General features: G+C 36.6%; 1 protein-coding gene across 8 annotated transcripts in view; it reads left to right on the top strand.

The window, feature by feature from the left end:
- The window catches only part of LOC118444870 (neural cell adhesion molecule 2), a 194,150-nt gene that overhangs the window by 137,106 nt on the left and 34,062 nt on the right, over positions 1-22,982 (top strand). For all 8 annotated transcript variants that reach the window (XR_014982324.1, XM_035873582.2, XM_035873581.2 and 5 more), the window contains 4 exons: positions 6,444-6,652; positions 10,014-10,124; positions 10,995-11,201; positions 22,198-22,352. Coding sequence is in view for 7 of the 8 variants with exons in the window: in XM_035873582.2 (XP_035729475.1) it covers positions 6,444-6,652; positions 10,014-10,124; positions 10,995-11,201; positions 22,198-22,352 (682 nt within the window). In the remaining variant the exon portion in view is untranslated. The remainder of the gene's footprint in view (positions 1-6,443; positions 6,653-10,013; positions 10,125-10,994; positions 11,202-22,197; positions 22,353-22,982) is intronic.

The raw sequence follows: 22,982 nt of genomic DNA on the forward strand, positions 1-22,982 counted from the left end.
GACAATTTTCGAAAGCACAAGAGTTCACGATAATTTTAATCAAAGATTCTACTCTACACACACACACACACACACATATATATATATATATGTATCGTGATGTAGACGATCTCGATCATCTTTCGTAAGTAGGGAACGTCATGGCCGTATCATTCAAGCCTTTCCACGGCCGGAACTTAAAGCACTAACGATTTTTGCAACTTCCGCTTTTCTCCGACTTGGACAACGATCCAGTCGACGTTTCGAGACCTAGTTTACAAACTATTACACCAGCAGCATTAATATTCAGTTGGCTCTTATCCGGCGACGCGACAAGAAAATGCATAATTCGTCCGGTACTCGTCGGCTGCTGCAGAAGTTTCGAGGCTCGAATGTCCCTCTCTCTCTCTCTCTCACTCTCACTCTCTCTCTTTCTCTCTCTCTCTCTTTATATCCCTGTCATTTTGTCTCTCTTCTTTAGACACGCACAGCCACTACCATCGTTTCCTTCTCATTTTCTCTCTTTCTCTTTCTCTCTCTCTCTCTCTCTCTCTCTTTCTCTCTTTTCCAGCGACGGTGCTACGCGATACGTAAAACGAGCCTCGAATTAATTACTAGCAAGAAGAGAAGGCTTAGATCCCTAGTGAACGAGAAAGTAGCAAGAGAAACAAAGTCTGAACGCGTTGGAATCGAGTCCGTTATCAAGCTGCGGCAAGAGGCAACTAACGATCGAAATGCAAATCCTTCTTAAATTTTGGTCGTTAAAGTAAGAGTTTTACGTTAGACTTTTTACCGTAACATTCAGGACGCATCGAAATGTTCTGATTATTACAAGTACAAGTAATGCGTCATGCAATTAGTTATATCTACGTTATGAGCATTTGATTTCGTAATAATCAATATGCGAGGAAATATCAAATGTGATTGATTGAAATCGATCGATCGATATTGTTTACTAATATATATGCCATTAAATTCATGCTATTCATCGGTGAAATTGATAATAAGGGCTGAAATTCATCTTGACGGCCACGTTTGCGGCCGACGAACGGAGTTAGAGCTTAATTGAAAATCCAGGATATAGTAGTGTGTGTCATTACACATATATACGATACCTATGTGGTCGATGAAAGCACCAAAGATCCTTTATCGAGCTGCGAACGTCTCGCTCTCGAATTAATGAGACTTACGTTCTTCGATAGTGCTTCTCTCTCTCTCCCTTCCTCTCTCTCTCTCTCTCTCTCTCCCTGTTTCTCTCTGTTTCTCTCTATTTCTCTCTATTTCTCTCACTTTCATCGCAGGCTCGAAACTTCCTCGAATTTACGATCTTATACCCTCCTTCTAACAGATGTATAGATTCTACCGACAATGTAAGACTTATTTTTACGACGATAGAACATTTTTTTTTTCTCATAAATAATTTTATAAAAATTGAAAAATCAATGAAAGGGCTAAGAAATGTCTCCGTATAAATTCTCTCGCTGTCATAGAATAATCTGTCGATATCTCTTGATTATATCGCGTTTTGAAATGATTAACCTCTATAGATTACTCTTCTGTCAATTAAATTACTTGTGACATATTTAATTGATCCTTAATTAAATTAAAGTGATTAAGAAACATTTCTTCCCTTAATTTTATTGACGTTATTTCGTAAAATGTTCTAATGAGCGTTCATGAATAGTTAAACATGAAGCTCATATAAGATTAAAGTATCCCAAAATTTAACAATGTGTATTGCAGAATTGTCCGCTGTGATCTGACGAATAATATATTATTGAAGGGTTATCTTTAGTTAAAAAAAAAAAAAAAAAAAACAAAAAAAAAAACAAAAAAAATATGCGAAAAAGTAAGACGAAACGATATAAAGCTGAGATGAAAATATGAAATCCAGATTCTGCTAAAATAATTACATACACGTAATCTACATACATATGCAATATATACTATATATACGCTCGAGTTCTCGTTATAATATGAAATCGAGCAACGGAGAAGGTTTAATTGAAAATCCGGATAATAATCGTCGACGAAATTGTCGCGCTCAAAATCACATTTTCACCCTAGATACCTGGAAGATATTGAATACAAACGATGTACATACATTTACTCTTTATCGTAACACGATTTACTCGTACTTATAATCCCAACGAATAGAGAAATTATTAAGAAGAGGAAATAAACGATAGATATAAAAAAAAGAGAGAGAGAGAGAGAGAAAGAATAAAATAAAATAAAAGGAAAAGAAAAAAAGAAAGAAAGAAATTGCATGGTGAAAGGAACTTTTTCGATATCATCATATTTCTTAAGGAAGCCCGAAAGGATCGATGACGTTTTCAGCGATTTCAGCGAAATTAAATTGCGCTTACCGGCTCACCGGAGAATCTAGCGAGGTACTTCTACTATCTCGTCTCCTTTTACTATCAAGCCATTCGTAGAAAATCATCTCAGTCTTTTAAGTTTCGATTGAAATAATCGTACTCGTTTAGAATTATAAAACGATTGCGGTATTATCCCCTTTAGCCTAACTATTTCTCTTTGAAATATAATAGATATTTCGTTGTCAATTGGAACGAGAAATTGTAAGTTTAAAATCGTTCTCGTAGGATGGAGTTACAACACGGTTCAAGGGTCTATCGTAGAATACTTGAAGCGTACGCGAACTTCATCGTCCGGTCCGTGTAATAATGAACACAAGTGTTCTTCGCGCCTTCTCTCACGTACAACGATAGCACGTGACTGTGCTCGTGAAAAGCGGTTTCCGGCGTTGGCTTTTCTATCTTCTATATATATATATATGTATATATATATATATCTTTCCATCTCTTACCAACCCACTTTCTAGAACAACATCGATAGTAGCGGCTTCGAGGGAAGTCGAGTCGCCGGTGGACGCATTACCGCGGCACGTGCCCGCGGTATTTCGTATTATACCGGCAAGCTAATTAACTTGGGGCTTTCGGTTATTAATCCGCGCCAAACCGCTGCAGCGCTGTAGACCAACCGACCGTCGCGGCAGAGAACCGAACCACACCGACGGTTGGATCGGCCGCGGCAGGGCCGCCATCGACCGGATGCGTCCTATATCCTATACAACGTTAACGTGACTTGACGAAAATTTCCGTTTAATAATCCTATCCAACATTTCCTATATCTATATATCTAATTTCTCAACGAAACCTTTCACCTTCTAACGATATCATCCACCTACTCTTACATCATTTCGAATTTGTAAAACATAATACAGGATTATAACAGATCTTTCTTCACGATCAATATTATTTTCATCTTTGTACTCTGACGATTAAATTGAATATCGATTTCGTTGAAATGAAAAACAATCTAGTTAACTCGTAAATAAACTTTACAGATCATTGTTTATTTAATGATCTGACACGTATTATACATATGTACATTTTCATAACTTTCGTTGCTTATGTTAATCCTGAATTTTACTTTCATTGAAATTCATATATTCTTTGAATGCCTTTCACGTTATTAGAACTATAGTCTTGTACTTATTTACCTTCGTTAGCTTTTCTTTTCTCTGATGAAAAAAATATCTATATTAAAAGAAACAAGAAAAAAAAAAAAATAATAATAATCGTAAGTAACGATCATCGATTCTTTATGACCGTGAATTTCATAGAAATTTGCCTGTTACTAGACGGGGCATTATAAATTCTCGTATTACTTACGGCGTAAAGTCATAAAATTCATAACGACGTGGAGCGTCATAATAACAATGAACGAGCAGAGAGTGTAGTGTGCAGACCTGTTACAGCATTCGTAGAAATTTACGACGAAACGTCGTACCCACTGCACCGTCCTACCAAACTGTTCCCTACACATAAGCTTCAAACTTTCGACATAGTTGCCGAAATAGTATGAAAACATAACCGAACTTTCCTTCCCAGTGAACTTTTTTTAACGCTATAAATTTGAGATCGTAGAGAGAGAGAGAGAGAGAAAAGAGATATGAATAGAGATAAAGAGAAAAAATATTGCATATAGCCTCTTTCATGAAAGAGTATATCGAAAAATTACTTTAAATTTAAAGACGTATTTTGCCCTCGTTAAAGGTTTACGATCGATCCTTCCTTTTGCGGATATTGTAGATATCGTAAAACAAAGTCGATGATCTCGTGGGTTTAGTCTCTATGATCGTAGAGCAGGCTCTTAATATTTTTATCGATAATGTTTTCTTTAAGAATGAAAGATATATCTTGGATACGATCTTTTATTTCTTTTTCTCATCGTATAACCTCGTATATCATACGTAGTTACGCAGATTCGTTTGATATATGATTTCGAATTTCATCGTTATACCTGCCAATTTCGTATTTTGACTGACAACAAAACGAAGCAACGTGTCTACGACCCCGTAAGTAACAATCGAATAGCGTTTGCATGGATTTATACAGAGACTTCGATTGTCCGCGATCCTTCTTGCGAATCTGTTTAGTTGAATTCAGCTTGACAAACGAATTGAACTTGTTAGTATAATGAGCATAAACAGATTCATCGTGCATGCATCATACTGACGATTCGACATCAAACGCAATCTAATTTCAAATCATATTCTATGTCGATATCGCGGTGTTTCGAACCGTATACGATCCTATCACGAATCAAGAAATATATATCTAAATCGTTCGTTTCATTCGTTTTCTTAAATCTCGACGAAAAATGACTTCGTAATGGGACGGATTTATAAGAGACATAATCAAGTACGATTCAAGTGAAACATTCCCTTTCGTACAAAGTACACAATAGCGCGAACTAAATTCAGATCGTGTGCGGAGATGTCGCACTGTAATTAACCGCAGCAGCATGTGACAGGCGTAACCGCGTCTCGATGTGGACATCTAACCGCTAATCCGTTATACCTTGTTGTTTCGCATCGGAAGCCGTTAGCGCAACATCGAGATCCTTCCCAATATCGACGTTCAGATATCAACGCTATCGACTCGACTATGCTCGTTGCTCAACCGGAAGTATTCTAATATCGTTCATGTAATTGATTACATTGATGCAAGATCATTTTGCAAGTAGCTCGAAAACGATTTCAATTGTGCTCCATCATTGTTCATTGATGCGTACTTTAGATAGTTAACGAAATAGAATTAGAACGATTGATATATCGATAAAACTATACGATTTCCATCGTAGGAAATTTCGTAGAAACAAAACAAAACAAGAAAAAAAAAAAGAGAGAGAGAAACATACATATATTGTAGATGTCGATCGATAAATTAGAAAGACACGAAAGCATACTCATTGAGAATCGATTAATTTCATTCGTAGGAATTGACAAACGTTTACGTTATTACGCGATATAATGGAGAGTTTGTAATCTACCAACTGATAATCCACGTGAATGGAGAAGATATGAGTACGACATAGCTAATTCAACGATAAGAAATCTTTAGCCGGACATTTCGAACGATACGCTTATGTACCTAAATACGTCGATAGGTATAGCCAGGAGCAGACATTTACTAACAGGACCGAGATGCGTTCAACGTGTTTTCGGTCGCATATGGGAGAGCAAGCGATTTGGTAGACGCATCCTCGCTTACGTACATAGAAGCTTTGCCGTTTAGACAATGTTACGTTGGTAATACAAGACGAGTATGCACCCCTAACACACGTATGGGACCGGTACGATCGGCACGACCGGCTCGTACGGCCTTCCGTTCGTTCAGCCTCTCGCGGTATTTCCGTGGACTGCGTCGGAAACATCCTGAGTAAGAGCAAGTGGTCGTATCTGTGGTACCTCTAGTACGTTCCTATCTCCTGTTCCTCGATATGAGACTCCGTTCTCTTGTTAACAAATCGAACTTAGCTAAATCGTATAGGCACAATCGAGAAACTTATATAGTTAGGAATAAATCTCCTTTGACGACGATGATAATAATGATCATAATGATGATCACGATAAAATTCAGGTGCCAAGACTCAAAGATACTTACTCAGATTATCAAATGACTCACTTTCTTCCTCTCTCTCTCTCTCTCTCCCTCTTCTCTCTCTCTCTCTCCCTCTCTCTCTCTCTCTCTCTTTCTCTTGCTCTCTCGCTCTCTCGCTCTTGCTTTATTATAACTCCGAAGATTTTCCTAAGGAAACTTAAGTCCGCCACGTCGGTTTAATCCTACTGTTAATGAAACTTTGCGAGCGCGACAGCTTACTACTACCTTCGATCGTCTTTTATTAAATGCCATCGTTGCTCCGTTATAACGTTCAACGTGACGAAGATTTGTTTTACGTAGAAACAATTGGAAGTTTTAATTCATTCATTTATTTTCTTTTACCTCTAGAAGATAAGGTATTTATACCAAGTATCTCTTTGTTTTTCTCTATTTCTCTCTCTCTCTCTCTCTCTTTCTTTCTCTCTCTCTCTCTCACTCTCTCTCTCTCTCTCTCTTTTCTCTATCTCTCTATCTCTCTTTCTATCTTTTCAGTTACGACATGAGGGGAAAACATTCAGAAAAGGCATCGCATTGGAAGGACAAGGAGCATTTGAACGAATTCACGCAGTTCCGAATGAATACTGATCCAGCTATGTTAGTCATCAGTGACGTTGAAGAAAAAGACGAGGGAGATTATAGATGTCGGGTGGATTTCACTAAGAGTCCCACAAGGAACTCAAGGATTTATTTAACTATTATTGGTAAGTACATCTGCGTATATATTTATATGCGTGTATGTGTATGTGTGTGTGTGTGTGTATGTGTACATACGTATTTCAATATATATATATATATAAACAATAACATCCATTATATGAGTACGTACTTATATATATATATATATATATATATATATATATATACATATATACGTACTTATATATATATACTTATATATATATATATATATATATATATATACGTACTTATATATATATACTTATTTGTATATATGAATGTAGTATGTATGTATATATCGGTGAGGAGAAGAGGAAATGGAACGGGGAAAAAAAATGAAAGAGAGAAAGAAAAAGAGAAAACATAGCAACGTGCATCGTATCCTTTTTGAAATTCATAACGATCTTATGGAAGAGGGAGCTCGCGATAATAATCTCCTGCAACATGTTGGCTGCGTATTCGCACCCTCCTTACGACGTTTTATCAGGGTAGCCACGTGCCGGTGTTGTAAGTACGCGGAAGCCGCGCCATTTTTCCGAGACATTAAACCCATACTGGCGCTCGTACCTTCCCATCCTTGCGCGCACCAATATCATCTTCTCTTATCCACATCCTCCTCCCCTCATATCGCCAAGCACTTCTTTCTCCTTTAAGAAACTTGTGGAAATAACCAGCTGTTTCGCCGCACACAATCCGCAACATTGCTCTCCGATCTCGATTTTTTTACATTAGGATAGTATTATTTTCTTTTACCACTTTTTTTTTCTGAGTCATTACGTTTCTATGTAATACAATGTATGTACATAAATATTCATAGAAAATCAGGGTTTGGGAGAGAGAGAGAGAGAGAGAGAGAGAGAGAGAGAGAGAGAGAGAGTGGAAGGCATATAAATATACTGAATGTGTGAAACACATCGGTAAGGATGGACTCGTTAAAGAGATATCGCAATACATCGATTGTAGCCTCATGAGGGGATAACGATTTGCATATCGAATTTATCTACATTTAACTACGTGTATAGATTAACGGAACATTTAATTGGTTAGCGTATCAATGCAAGGAGCGACAGTAATGCTTATTGTCATAATACATCTACGGTATGGGAATTCGCACGGGCAGCACAAACCACGATTTATGTGGAAATTCGGCCAATAGGAAGCCTCGCATAGTTCGCATAGTTTAGTGTGTAATCCATGTACCTGAACTCCTAGTACGTGTGTGCGGTATTGTACTCGACATATTCCTCATATATAAATATATATATATATATATATATATATATATATATATATATATAGATAGATATAGATATAGATATAGATATAGATAAAGACATGTATAGATAAAGACATATATATATATATATATATATATATGTATATAAATATATAACATATACTTCTGTTATATACTTCTACATATAAATAAATAAATATATATGTATAGATAAATATATATATATTTATATGTATGTATATACTTAACACATGCACATATTCGCTTTTGCGATGCGAATTGTTTTCTCTATATTCTATACGATTTATACGCGAGAGCGTACATACGATACACTTTATACCCTCCATTGTATTGGGTTAGGTCGTTCACATTGTTCCCAATTCAAAAGTATAATCGTAATGGTAGCGGAAACATGAAAGGTAAAGGTATACCAACCAATTTCCGAAAGTGAAAAAGCGAAGTGCTGGATCAAAGGAGAAAAGAAGAAAAATTGATGGCAAAGTAAACGATAACGCTTTCTTTCGGTTACCGTTCTCTCTCAATTTTGTTCTCGTATCGTTAGATCGGATATTACGGATAACGCGAAGGTAATTTTTTGTTGGACCAAATGGCTCTTACGATACCAACACGATCCACCTAAAAGTCTTTTTGAGGATAAAGAAATGAAAGAAAAGAAGCTCTTTATTATAGCACGTATATAAATTTAATTCGGTCTTTATGTATTATCGGGAAAAACGTTAATATCGACTCATATACGAAAATTAATATTTCTCTCAAGGTTGAACCATTTCGTTATATTAATAGAAATGAATGAAATTTTTGTAATCAAATTAACGTACCTTATCTTCCATGAATGATTAGATCTGACTATTTCAATAAAGGCGTTTGCATTCGAGCTTTTCAAATGACACGAATATTGCGAGTTTATCGATTCAGTAATTACCTATCTATTTTCCGAATACATTCTACTCGAACCTGATATCATTGGATTTAATGCATATGTAATTCGATAACGATAAAATCCTCTCTATTCTCAATTTCTCAAAGCTCTTTGTTCTCCAACGAATATACTTTCGTCCGCAAAGTTTATTTTTAAATCCTAAAACTCATCTATTCCGATAATTCCAATCGAACGATCCATCTCAGCTTACGTCGATTCTTTCCATTCTTTGTACCTTCGTTTGCTCGCGATGCGATAATTTTCAATTCTATTCAATGGCAAAATGTTCTTTAGCAATGGCGGCGACTAAGCCGATTAACGGAGTTCTCGGCTGAGCATAATTCCTACTTCGCTTCTCTTGATTTTTTTTTTCTTTCCTTTTTTTCTTCCTTTTTTTTCGTTTTTATTTTTTTTTCTTTTTTTTTTTTTCAGTGTTTCGCGTCGCTTTAGAGAAGAGCTTTGCTTTGTATTTACAAACGGAATTTCTACGTACCAACATATTTCTTTACACAAGGTCGCACGTGTATGATCACGTTTACATCGGTATTATGATCTTTTATCGCTATTATCTAAAGCTTTACGCTTTGACGTAATAATTACTCTTTCGTATAATCGAGTATAGTTATGTTTTAGTCGCTTTCCATCTAACACTCTCGTATACAAGTTCTCTCCTCGTTCGTACAATATGCGACTCATGAAACGGATAAGGGAACAAAACGACGAATACGAGTATCATTTCGTAATGGTCGAATCTACGACGGCAAAATCACGATGCAGAATACCAAAGGATTTAACGTTTCCCAGGCATTGCGACAAAATCGATGATTCGTCGTAGCTCTCCTTGTCACATTATACCGACAAATATCTCACCGCTCCTTCGTAATACCGTATAATATTCGAACAAATCTACTGGAAGTCTTCCGGCGGTACAAAATACTGCCATTTCCGTTCCCTGATCGGTAATATTTTCGCGTTGCAATGCCGTCGGCCTTTGGCTTCTTACCGTACGAAGAAACGAAGGAACTATTGCCTTTCTTAGGCCGTTCGTCTTTCAACGTATAGTAAACAAATTAAATCCGTTAAAATTCACTCACGTGAATATCGTAGAAGAAGGAAAAAAAATGTTTTCTAAAGAAACATTTCGAAATGATAAAGAAATAAATTCTAATGTTATTATCTTTTTTTTTTTTTTTCCTTTCTTTTTTAGTACCACCGCACAAGCCAAACATCATCGACGAACGTGGAAAAACTGTATCGACCGTGGCCGGACCATACGAAGAGGGTGGTAATATGAAGTTAACGTGTTTAGTATCAGGAGGTAAGTTTGAAATAGATCTTGTTTACATCTTCATCTAAAAAGATATAAAGTTTAACGACAGAAAAAAATAATGCAATACGATCGAGACGTTTCGTCGCGGCTATCTCTTATTAAAAATTCTTTTAAAACCCTTACAGAAAGTCGGGATCCATTAAGATAAATCTTCAAAGAAAGTAGCCAAAGCAAAGCAAGACCGGTCATAGAGCACGCAGGCCACGCTCATCTTTTGTTACGCTTTGCTCAATTCATTCTATCTTCTTTTGGTTTCGTTTTGGTTTTAGTTCGTCCTGGCTTTTCTTACCTTCCCTCTATTATATTTTAATATCTGGCCGAGCGCTACCTCTGAAAGACGAAGGCAATAACGATAATAAATTTATTTTTATTACCTCGTACGAACCGTCGCCTAGAGGAGACACGTCGGAATTATATAGCAAAAGCTTGGATGAGTTCTACTCCCTCTTAACCACGAGTTTGCTCCTACCGCTTGCTTCTCTTCGAGTCTCCCCTCTCCTACTTTCGCGTTGTCACTGAGAGCGAAAATGGATCCGTGGAAAAAGATAATGAGGCCGCAGACGTGCGACCCTTCGACCTCTCTCTTGTCCCTTCACCACTTCCCAACTCTCCTTAGCACATTCATCCTTGAGGGTTTGTTCTCTCACGCAACGATTATTATAAATTATGAGTTAACGAGCAGTTCTCTCTCTCTCTCTCTCTCTCTTTTCCTCTCTCTCTCTATCTTTATCTTTCGCATTGCTCGAGTGCCTTCAATTCTTATCTCGACGTAATATTCCAATCGTCCAATTGCCCAACCCACTTATGGAGGTTGAATAAATGGATTACATTTTTTATACGAAATTTCCCTGTTCTCAGGTCGCCCGGAACCTACGGTAAAATGGTGGCGAGGAGAAACCCTATTAGATTCGAAGGACGTGCCTGGAGAGTTTCCATCCCTTCGTCGAAATACTCTGCTCGTGACCGATCTTTCCAGAGCGGATCTTCACGCTGTCTTCACCTGTCAGGCTTCCAACAATAACATCAGTCAACCGGAGTCGGCCTCGGTCGCGATCGAAATGCATCGTGAGTAATGTTCCCTTTCTATTATCCTTTTATCGCGTTTCTTACTCTCTCTCTCTCTCTCTCTTTCTCTTTCTCTTTCTCTTTCTTTCTTTCTCTCTTTCTCTAAAGGTAAAGTTCTCCGTAGTATCTTCTTAGGAACCAGCTTGCGTTTCATTATCTCACGAATCCAAATTATACGACACTTCTTGCATCTCCATACATATGTATGCGAACGTAGGAGCTTGTTAAGGAGACACGTATTTTGCCATAGCCGGGTGGATCCACTAGCTCTCCTTTAAAGTCTCGCGCCTCGTTTCTCTTCTGCTTTTTCATGAAACATTATGATATTTTATAAATTTACATGATTACTTAGGAAGGTCTATTCCTAAAGAATTTCACTTTAAACATTCATACGCTAATTTCGACGCTTTTCCCGCGACGAAATTCCAAGGTGCGTTATTTCGAATGCCATTTCAAATGATTTTGCTCGTTCCACCTAAGAGATGGCTCTGGCGGAACTCCCAACTGGGAGGGTTGGAACAGAAGTAAGAAAGAGAAGAAGACGGAACTAAAGCGACAAAATAAGAAAACGAATGGTAAATAAAATAAGGGAAGAAAGCGGAAAGAGAAAGAGAGAAAGAGAGAAAGAGAGAGAGAGAGAGAGAGAGAGAGGGAAAGAGTAAAAAAGAGCATTTTCGTTGGCCAGTGTCGTTTGTTTCTTCGAGTTTAACAAGCTCTAGCTGAAAGTGACTTTTCTTTCACTTCTTTTTTCATTCCCCTACTTTTTCGTTCTCCTCTTCATACCATCGTTGAGACAGACCTTCTCTCGGATGGGAATGCGTTTACGAATCGAGTCAAAGAGAAAAATCTGCGTTGTTAAGCAAACGAAGCTGGAAGCCGGCCTAAGAAAAAGTATTTTAAGTTAGACATAGCCACGATACAAACCACTTCTCTCTTATCCTTTTGTCCTCGTCCTTCTCGGCTTCTTTCCTTTTTATTTTTTTTCTTTTTTTTTTCTTTTTCTTTATGTTTTTTATTTTTTATTTTATTTTTTCTATTTATTTCTTTCGTTCGTTCTTTCCTTCTTTCTTTCTTTCTTTATTTATTTATTTTCTTTCTTTTTACTTCGACTTTGCTCGAACACCAAACGATCGAACGAAAAACTTGGCCGAAGAAAATACGAAGAAAGCTTCTCTGTTGTTTTAAGAAAAGAAAAAAGGAAAGATGCGAGTAAATTCTTTTGAAGTATACTATGCAGAAGGTTAGCTTCGTTCGTTGTTTGGTTGAATAAGAATTTAAAAAATTTCTTAATAGAGATAGGCATGTATATATATATATATATATATATATATATATATATATATATATAATCGAACGACGAATGAATTCATTTGGCATGCATATTTAGTGAAATCATTGGCTATTTCCACTAGGTCTCAATAGATTTTATGAATACATAATATGTCAATGACATATTGATTTTGTTACTCCAACATATACCGACGTATATGATATCGATACATATACCGAAGTTTGAAACAATGAGAAAAAAGAGAGAGAGAAAGAGAGAGAGAGAGAGAGAGAGAGAAAGGGAAACATAGAGAGACGAAGAAAATGCGAACGTAAAATATAAATCGTAGTAAGAAGAATGAGCTCTTAGCTAGAAGACTGAATGTTGAAAAATAAACGACTCGGTCAAAAAAAGATAACAAAAAAAAAGAAAAAAGAAAAAAAGAAAAAAAAAAAAGCTGGGGAATGGAAATGGAGAACAAAAAAGCATAATTTTTGTTAGTAAAAACAATAAGGAAAAGGTCGCAGGCTCTATCTTAAAGATATCCTAGATTTTTATTAAATTCCACTAGAAAGTCCGAAGAATGAAAACGATTCGAAGACATACCGGAAGTTACGTCATTGCTACCTGCTTTCCTTTTTTTTTTTTTTTACCATTGTCTGAAATACGAGAATATCTTTAAACGGAAATGTCGACGGGCAACTCAAGAACTCCTATTGCGAATTTAATAGAGAAATAGCGACGCGATAAAGAATGCATCTTCTCTTGAAATTTTACATTTTACAACAATTCGAATCTAAATAAGAAAAATTTTTTTTATAGAAAAATTAAGAAATATTTCCTCGCAACATGTCATTCGAGAAGATATGAATTCAATTTATGGAATTCATAGAGATGAATGAATCTATTTGATTTCAACTATAAATCACATGCGTCTTTTTCAATTTGATCTTCGTATGCAAAAGAAAAAAGAAGGTGCAAAAAGAAAAAAAATTAAAGCGTTGTCTCGCAATAATCAATTTCTTCATTTCTTTTCAATACATATTTGTTTACATATTACCACGCTATCTAAACGTCAACGTGTCACATATTCGCGATATTCTCCTCTTTGCGTGAATAAATTAAATTTCTACATAGGCCTGAGTATCCTTCCGTGCTGCTCATATTATCTTCCATACATACATATATTTATCAAACTATTTTCTTTTTTCTCTCTCTCTCTCTCTCTCTTTTTTGCAGTACCTACTAGGAGAGAACATGCTGCGACGATCGATCAAAAGATATAAAACGTTTAAACGATCCAATCTACTTTTTAGATACGAATCTAACCTGTCTATAAATATGCAGACGTTTAGTAAGCATAAAGCGAAAAACATGTGAGCAAATATGTATAACGAAGAGCGATAAGAAAAATGTATCTATCTCAAGCATAGACGGTACGTGCTAACGAGACACACAGATTTGATTGTAAGTGTTAATGTGAAAGACAACAATATAATTCCAATGACCTCCGTGACAATTGCCATAATGGAACTTGAAGGGAAATAAATATTTGCACGATCTTTCCGATGATCGATAAGAAAATTCTACGAAATAAACATATATAATCACGTAATAAGTTGTAATTTAAAAGGGGTGGTGTGGGGGTAGGGAAAAAAGAAAAAAAAAAGAAAAAAGAATAGAAAAAAAGGGAAAATATTCCATTCGGCGCATTAGTGATCGCGATGAATTGTATAAAATATAATTGTATATCTTTCAGAGTCACACTTCTATCGTCGGCTCGTTTTACATAAAAGCCCGTAGCGTAACACCTTAAACACGCATCGCCATAAAAATATCTACATAAGTCTGAAACTAAAAAGGTTGGCTTGTGCAAAGTGCTTCCTACAAGGAACGCCTGAAGATAATTACACACTCCGATCATAAGCCGTTGGAAAACACGCCGTACCGAAGAGAGCTCACTTTTCTTTTTATATATCCAATTATTTTTAACTCCCTCACTAGAACTATTTGAGTCTTTTTCTTACAAACGATAAAACACGGGGCCACGGGAAGGATAAAATAATAAAAATGATAATGTGTACCCATTGCGGTAAAATCGATGATTACGAAAGAAGAAAAAGAAAAAGAAAAAGAAAAAGAGATAAAAATAGAATAATCGTTGTCTATCCTATTCTCAAATGTTGCCGATCAAGGCAAAGAAAATAAAATAAAAGAAAAGGAGAAAAGAGAAAAGAAAAAAGAAAAAAAAAAGAAAAAAAAAAGAACAAAGAAAAGAAAAGGAAAAGAAAAGAAATATATGTTTTTCGTGAAATAAACGTAACAAGAGGAATAGACCATTGTAAATCGTCTTAAGAGAAATAAGAAAAGGAGAAGATTCGCTACTTACTTCGCTCGTTTGAAATGACGAAGAAAATAACAGTATCTTATCGACATAGATCCATAAAGTATTTTCAAGATATTATAGTCGCAGAGGCGTCATCCTCGTTTCTTTAGTTTTATCGTACAAAGCCGAAGCTCCGTTTCTTAGCTCGCGATATGCCGCTTCGAATCTTTTTCCTTGCACTTTGAACTCTCGCACGGACTCCAATCTACGAACAGATCCTCTAGAAAGCATCAGAGAGAAAGAGAGAGAGAGAGAGAGAGAGAGAAAGCAAGCGAGAAAAAGATAGAGGGAATCGCTTGCTCGTCTTTTCGCTTGCAACCACCCTCGTCTCTTCTTCTTCTCTTCCTCTCGGATTCCGCAAAGGATTAAACCTCATAAATTCCACGAAGCACTCAGTAGAATTATCGGTATGCCGCCTTACGTTCGCCTTCGCATCCGCCTCTCTTCCTTCGCCCGGAGCTGTTGCCTTTTACGAACGAGTCGACAAACGAGAGCGATTTCTACGCGACTTTATACTCCTTCTACCATCTGCCATTCCTTTTGCTATCACTGCAAGTAGGTACTACTGAGAGAAAAAGAAAAGGAGAGGAAAAGAAAAATAGAGAAGGAGAGAGAAAAGGAGAGAGAGAGAGAGAGAGAGAGAGAGAGAGAGAGAGAGAGAGAGAGAAAGAGGTATGTAAGCACAAAAGCGAACGAGTTTTGCGATAAGCAACGTCTTCGATCGAATTTACTAGCGGAATATACCTCCATTTCTTTTTTCTCCCCCACCCCCTCCCACCTCCCCCCGATCACTAGAATGGTTGGACATTAAACCGATGACACTGTAAACGGCAATCGTTTTATATACCTATAGATATATAAAATGAAACTTGAAATTATAGACTCATGATATGCTTTCGAAAGTAAAACGATGTGTGCTTTCATATAGAAAACGCGAACAAATTAACCGTGCCGTTGATTCGTGAGCCATCGAACGACGAAGGGGTGAGCGTGGTAATGTTGCCAAATAAATTATCGAAAGCTCTGCGACTGACGATAGCGAAAATAACGCGGTTAATCGCGGATCATTATTATCGTACGGTTCACCGATTCTTCGCCGCAATGTATGTATATATGTATGTATGTATGTATGTATATATGTATGTATATATGTATGTATGTATGTATGTATGTATGTATGTATGTATGTATGTATGTATGTATGTATATATGTATGTATGTATATATGCATGTATGACGACGTATAGGTATTTATATAAATTATATAGGTATATATATTATATAGGTATATATGTATTTATATGTATATATATATGTACATATTATATGTATTATTTATCGTGCCGTCGCATTTCTCGTATGCTATTTCAATGACAATGTTTCCATAGGCTGAATAATATTAATTAAAGGAAATGTGAATTTTACGAGCTAACATAAATCATTAAATGAAATGAAAGAATCCTAATGAATACATATTTATATCAGAATTAACAGTCTCAAACAATATTTATTTGTTTGTTAAATTCACATTTATCGTTAAATGAACTCTTTTCTAAATTGAATTCTTTGCGATCGCATGAAAATCGTTTATAATATACTACATTACGTTATAAAGTATTTGGACTTTTTTTTTTTTATTTCTACAAAATATAATGGAAAATAAATAGCTCTCTAGAAAGGCGTGTCTAGTTATTCGTTTTTTAATTTTTTTACAATGATTATTATAAGCCCGTTATTTTCTATTAAGAAATAAAAATCCATGGTAGATATTTCCAACGACCTACAATCTCTGTACGGTAAATTCGAGAGAAAAACCAACGTTGGACCTTAGAGGAAAACGTACCACGTGGCTCATGTAATTTCACTCTTGAGAGAGGCCGGTCAAAGGACGAGAGAACGGTACCGTACGCAAGGGAAAAGAAAAGAAACGAGAACAGAGAGGAGGAATAGGTACGCACGACCGACCTTGGGATTGAATTCGCGCACACTTGAACATTATATACGTATACGGAAAGAACGAACCCTAAGACCAACCTAACTATTGAGCGTCTACCTAATCGAGCCTGACTAATTAGAAAGCCGTTGGCTTCTAATGGAGTTGGCCATTGAAATTAGAAAATGCGGGATTGGTCTGAAAGTAAGCATATGGTGAATTTTAACGAAACGAAAAAAGTATGAAAGTAGAATAAATGAATAAGAGTGCGAGAGAGATTGAGAGAAAGAGAGAGAGAGAGAGAGAGAGAGAGAGAGGGAGAGAGAAAGATGGAAAAGAGATAAAGAGAACTCGTTAAAACCAAGAGTCGATCGTTCGTTCGGCGATTTTCTTTGACCCTGGCAATTCGGGTAAGTCGTAGGACGAAGGACAAGCATGGTTATCGAAAGTACGATCCCAGAAACTCTACGGAGCGTTAATCGAATCAACGACTTCCCGTTTGTCGATTCATCGATGTCTTTGTCAAGTTGGTGGACGATCGAAGGAAAGCTTCCCCCGTAGACTCCTTGACGCGATGGTTGAAAGTACTTTGCTTGCGGAAGGAATTGAAAATCATAAGACCCTCGGGGAAGAGAGAACAGAAGGAGGACCATTTTCTTCGACTGGCTCTCTTTCGAGAATATCGATTCGTTGAAAAAGAAAAAACTCTTTCTACGAGTTCGGTAGATAGATGTGCTTGTGTATATGTGTGAACAAGTCGAAAAGAAAGAACTAAGGGCGCGAAACAAGGGGTTGATGAGTGATAAAAGGAGATGAGAGAAAGGGAGATAAGAAGTAGAGAAAGTAGAGAAGGAATGACTCGCGATGGTAGTTAAAGGTGCAAGGAGTTCTATAACGAGGAAAGAGAGAATGAGAGAAAGCTTCAGGCTGTGGTATATCTGCATGGTTGGGAGGAGTCACGCAACAACGTGAACGACGTCGACAACGACAACAACGACAACGACAACAACAACGTCGACAGCAGGCTAAAGCGTCCAATGCTGCTGCTGCTACTGCTGCTGCTGCTGCTGCTGCTATTGCTGCTATTGCTGCTGCTATTGCTGCGAAGACGGTTTACGGGTGGTGGAAAGATGCTGTGAGCCGAGGGGACAGCTAAAAGAAAGGGCACCGGAAGAAGATAGAGAGGGTGAGCAAGAGACACGGACCCTCAAGCTGCAGGGCTTGATTGTGTACCGGAGACAGTGCTTTTGAAGGAGGCAGGAGAACCCTCTCAGACTACCATCGGAGTCGAGTGAGTCTCCTGTGACCCCCGCAACGAGACTGTGTCGACTACGCGACTACCTGCTGCTATATACAAGCTTTTCTCTCTCTCTCTCTCTCTGTCTCTCTCTCTCTCTCTCTCTGTCTCTCTTATTTCTATCTCTGTTTCTCTCTTCCTCCCTTTAACACATATATGAGAATATTACGTAGTATAAACATAAACATACGTCTCTACGTTTCGTCGTATTCGACCTTTCGCACATTTCTATATCTGTATATGTATATGTATGTATATGTATGTCCCTTACATGTTGGATCTTTCCGTCAACAAATGTTTCTCGCCTTAATCTTTGCTCCTCTCAACGTTGTCCTATTCAAGATGCTTTCATGAATGTAAATTAAGAAATAAATTAACGCTATCGTTTCCGAGGAGAAGAGAAAGCTTTGTAACGTGTTTATTCGTATTACGCTCTTCTACTATTCTCGCTCTCGTGTCTCACACTAATCGCTCATGTACACGTTGTCTACTCATGACACGATCCTTCTCTATCCCGATTCTATCGATCTTTCGACATATCCGATGCTTGTAGCATTAGGTACGATATCGACGAAAAATCGTTCGACCATGTGAATCGATTCTAATTCGGTACATTCGCATCTGTTAGCGAAAGAAACAAGTAACCATTTAAAATCCATTACATGCGGAATCGTAAGTTTAATTGTACTTAGCTTAATCCCTACACTGTATGCCACTTAAACCCCTTTAAATATACGCGAGCACGTTAGGCTTTTTATGTTTCTTACGTTTTAATGGAAAACGTAACGCACAATAAATATTTCTTAATGAACATTTCGAAAATTCAAATTCGTTTAAGTTAATTCTTTAAAAAGTGTCTTTCGATTTTAATAAATTTTATTCTACGCGACACTCTATATCCAACAATTATTATTATTATTATTATTATTATTATTATTATTATTATTATTATTATTATTATTATTATTATTATTATTATTATTATTATTATTATTATTATTATTATTATTATTATTATTATTATTATTATTATTATTATTATTATTATTATAGGAGTATTATTATAGAATAAATATGAGAAAAGATCTCTACGTATATCTAGATTAAAAGATCGGGTTGCAAAATAGTTTTTATCGTAAAAGACGAATGAGATGCGTACGTAGAAAGTAGAAAAGAGTATAACGTACTCGTACGTACGATGGTTGCTATTTTTTGTCTTTCTTTTTTCCAACTGTTCTTAATCCGTTCTTTGTTGGTATCGCAAAATTTTTGTCATGCTAGCGTACGCATTTTTATAACATACATACATATATATATATATATATATATATATATATATATATTCTTTTTTTCTTCTATTAACGTCACTGAATAACTGAAAACAAATTACATATAATAATACCATACAAATCTGTCCCTTTTCAATTTTTCCAAAATTTCAAATAATTCTAAAAATGAATTGTTTATTGGCAAACAATTTTTCATTGTAACTGAATATAAAGAATGATGACGTACCTTGAGTAAATATTAATTATTTATAAATGAAATAATCTCAGGATTACCTATTTCGACTAAAATTTGAACAATAAACAATGGAGGAACTTTTTTTCTTGTTGGCTTTGTTTTATTTTTTTTTTCTTTTTTTTTTTTTTTTTTTATATTTTTATATCTTTTCTTTTTTTCATTTTGTATAAAGATAATAACAATGGGAATAACAAAGAAAGAATAACAATGGATGAAGAAAAAATCCGTACGCAGTTGGCTCGATTTACCATAAAAATCAAACGTGCCGTTCGTACATAGATAAAGTTGCTAGGCATTTCTAATTTGCAATAGCAATAAGTTTAACCTCGGCAGCTCGTTCGTTATTCCGCTTTCGATCGTTCTCTTTCCTCTTCGCTTGTCTCACCGCTCTTTAACCCGTTTTTACTTTCCTCCATGGATCTCGTTAGGTTTTTTTATTTGATCGTTTTGTTTCTCTTCCCTCTATCTGTCTCTCTCTCTCTCTCTCTCTCTCTCTCTCCCCCCTTTCCCTCTCCCTCTCCCTCTTCCTCTTTCCCTCTCCTTTTTCTCTTTCCCTTTCTTTTTTTTCTCTCGCACGAACTCATCCGGATTCTATCGAACCGTTTCCAGCTTTGCCCGGAGGAACAGGAGTTTTTGACATAGACCGTTTTGTTTGCGGATAATTTCACGGTGACTCTGGTTTCTCGTGAAAACGCTCCAATTAAAACTTCTCCTTTCGTTGTCGAAAACGTGACAGTACGATTTATAAAAAATTTTATGGCTTCCAGGGATTGTGTATTATCATCGTGGTTTCAAAAAAAAAGAAAAAAGAAAAAAAAAAAAAGAAAAAAAGTTATTCAGTCAGTAGAGGAAAAGTAAGAAAAAGGTGGATTATCCGTCGTTGTTAGTAGTAGATAATAGTTATGGCTTAGGGGTTTCGAATTTCGAAGCCTTACATTGACGGTATCGTCTATCGAACATCCATTATAACTATCTACATACGTATATCCATCCTGTGACCAACATCAAGACTCTAATGGACGCCTACGCATATTTGTTTTCTTTTTTTTTCTTTTTTTTTCTTTTTTTTTCTTTTTTTTTCCCTTTTTTTTCCTTTTTTTTTCTTCCTTTCTCTCCACGTCGTTCTAATGCCATTCATCATCGATGTCCACGCAAAGAGTATCTACTGAAAATAAACGTATGCCAACCGCGATATTCAATCAACCATCGATCAATCGAACTTTTCTAGTGAACTTTTAATGACGCGTTATTCAAAGATCCTACTAGGTAGTTCAACCATTCGATTCTTTTGAAAAAGATATTCTCATCTATAATATTAGCTATCTCAGATATTTTTCGAAAATGGATAATATAGGTATATACGTTTGTAAATGTGTAAGTAGTTATCGTCGAACTATTATCGTCGCGCTACATGAAAATTTTATTAAAACGTAAATGATCGAACGAGAGGTCTCTTGTGATTCTTACAAATATTTTCGTCAAACGAAACGAGTCTTTCATTGCATCGTATATCCAAGTGTAAGAAATCTCGATTACAACGACATGAATACCAATAGGTATTGTATAATATGCGCTCGCCATTACGACGAACAAAGTCGTAAGAAGTAGATTAAGGTGACGGACTCGAAGGTGGAAACTGTCGACAGCGATGGAGGAAGACCAGCTACGGAAAGGACGAAGTAGTGGAAAATTTTTCATTGGTGTCAAAAGTTCGGAGTCCTGAAAGTTTAATTCCGAGTTCTCTTCTGCCATGTCTCACTCTCCACTTCTCTCTCTTTCTCTCTCTCTCTCTCTCTCTTTCTCTCCCCTTCTCTCCCCCTAGTCTTCCTTTCTCATCCTTCTTCCATGCGCGAACCTCGACGCCGCTTGAATGGAAAATCCTTCTTCTCCCTCCGTCTGTCTTCCTTCGCAGAGAGCTACCACCTTTTTCACCCCAACACTGCGTACTTTTTCACCCTTCTTCTCACGCCGTCACGAAGAAAGACGTTCCTTTTCCGTTCTGTTTGCGATTAAATTCGATGGAAAACCATCGATAGGAGAAGTCAATTCACCTGCGAAAAAACTTAGCTAACTTACTACAGATATATATATATATATATATATATATATATATATATATATATATATATATATATATATTTCATTCATAACGTGTATCAATTTTCTATTCGGGGCAAATATTTCTTTATTAGTTATTCGAAAACTAATCGCGAAAAATTCGCGTCGTTTCAAAACGACTACGAATCGGAGAGAAGTTTGTATCGTAATTGATACGAAAGTACTGTATAACATAATTCTTCGTAGGTGTTGTTAGTCGAAAAAAAACTAGTGTTCTTTTTTTTTTGCTTTTATGTGGGCCGAGAGCCGGATGTTTTGCAGCGATACGTCACGCTTGTTGCCACGAATGTTAGTACTCGTTTAAAACGCATTAAGGGTGAAACGAAGTTAGAAGTTCGGCTAGTTCCCACCATCTCTTTTATACTCTCGTTGTTCTTACATTACTTGCTTTTCGATCATCGTTGAAATTCTCTATGTAAGACGATAATTTTTCTTACTATCGATCTCCTTTTTCTTTTATTGTTACAGTGAGACCTTTGAGCGTGAGTATACTTAGCAGCGAACACGCACCACTCAGCGCAGATCGGAAATACAATATCAGTTGTATGACAGTCGGTTCAAGGCCACCGGCTAAATTATCCTGGTATATGGATCACAAAAAGATGGAAAATTATACGGAGAAGGTGAGGCTTTTTTCTTTCATTTTCTCTCTCTCTCTCTCTCTCTCTCTCTCTATCTATCTATCTATCTATTTATCTATTTATGTCTTTATTCCTATCTTTCTTTCTATTTTTTTTGTTGTATCTTCAAATGCTACTAAGGTAACATCTTCGAATTATTAGCTCTCTCCTTGCATTTTTATTTCACATCAAGCCTGGTATACTGTACGATATATGTAGAGGAGTAGAAAACGAAGCGGGTAAAGAGGCACGTTTTGGCGTAAAACATTTCCGAGCTGTGAAAGAAAGGTTACGACCCACATTCAACGCGCTCGTCATCATTTTCTCCTTACGAACATTCCAAAGGTACAAGGAGAATGATCGTACCGTAAAGCGAAGGGGAACTTCGAATAGGGCCAAAGTTCGAATGTGCGCGCGCGTACACTATCGCTTCTCGAGACGGCCAAAAAACGTTCGGTCGACGAACGAACGAAACATGAATTCTACCCTCGATCGTTCTCCACGAAATCACAGGCATTAGCAAGCTGGGTATCGGTATTTGCATCGTCGCCATTAAGAACTCCCTCCAACACGCCATGCTGCAATTACTGAATAGAAACGATGTTTTCGCGATCTATTCTCCTCCATTTGTCT

This window comes from Vespa mandarinia, chromosome 1, assembly GCF_050613455.1.
Source record: "Vespa mandarinia isolate Hongniang chromosome 1, ASM5061345v1, whole genome shotgun sequence".
Classification (NCBI taxonomy): Eukaryota; Metazoa; Arthropoda; class Insecta; order Hymenoptera; family Vespidae; genus Vespa; species Vespa mandarinia.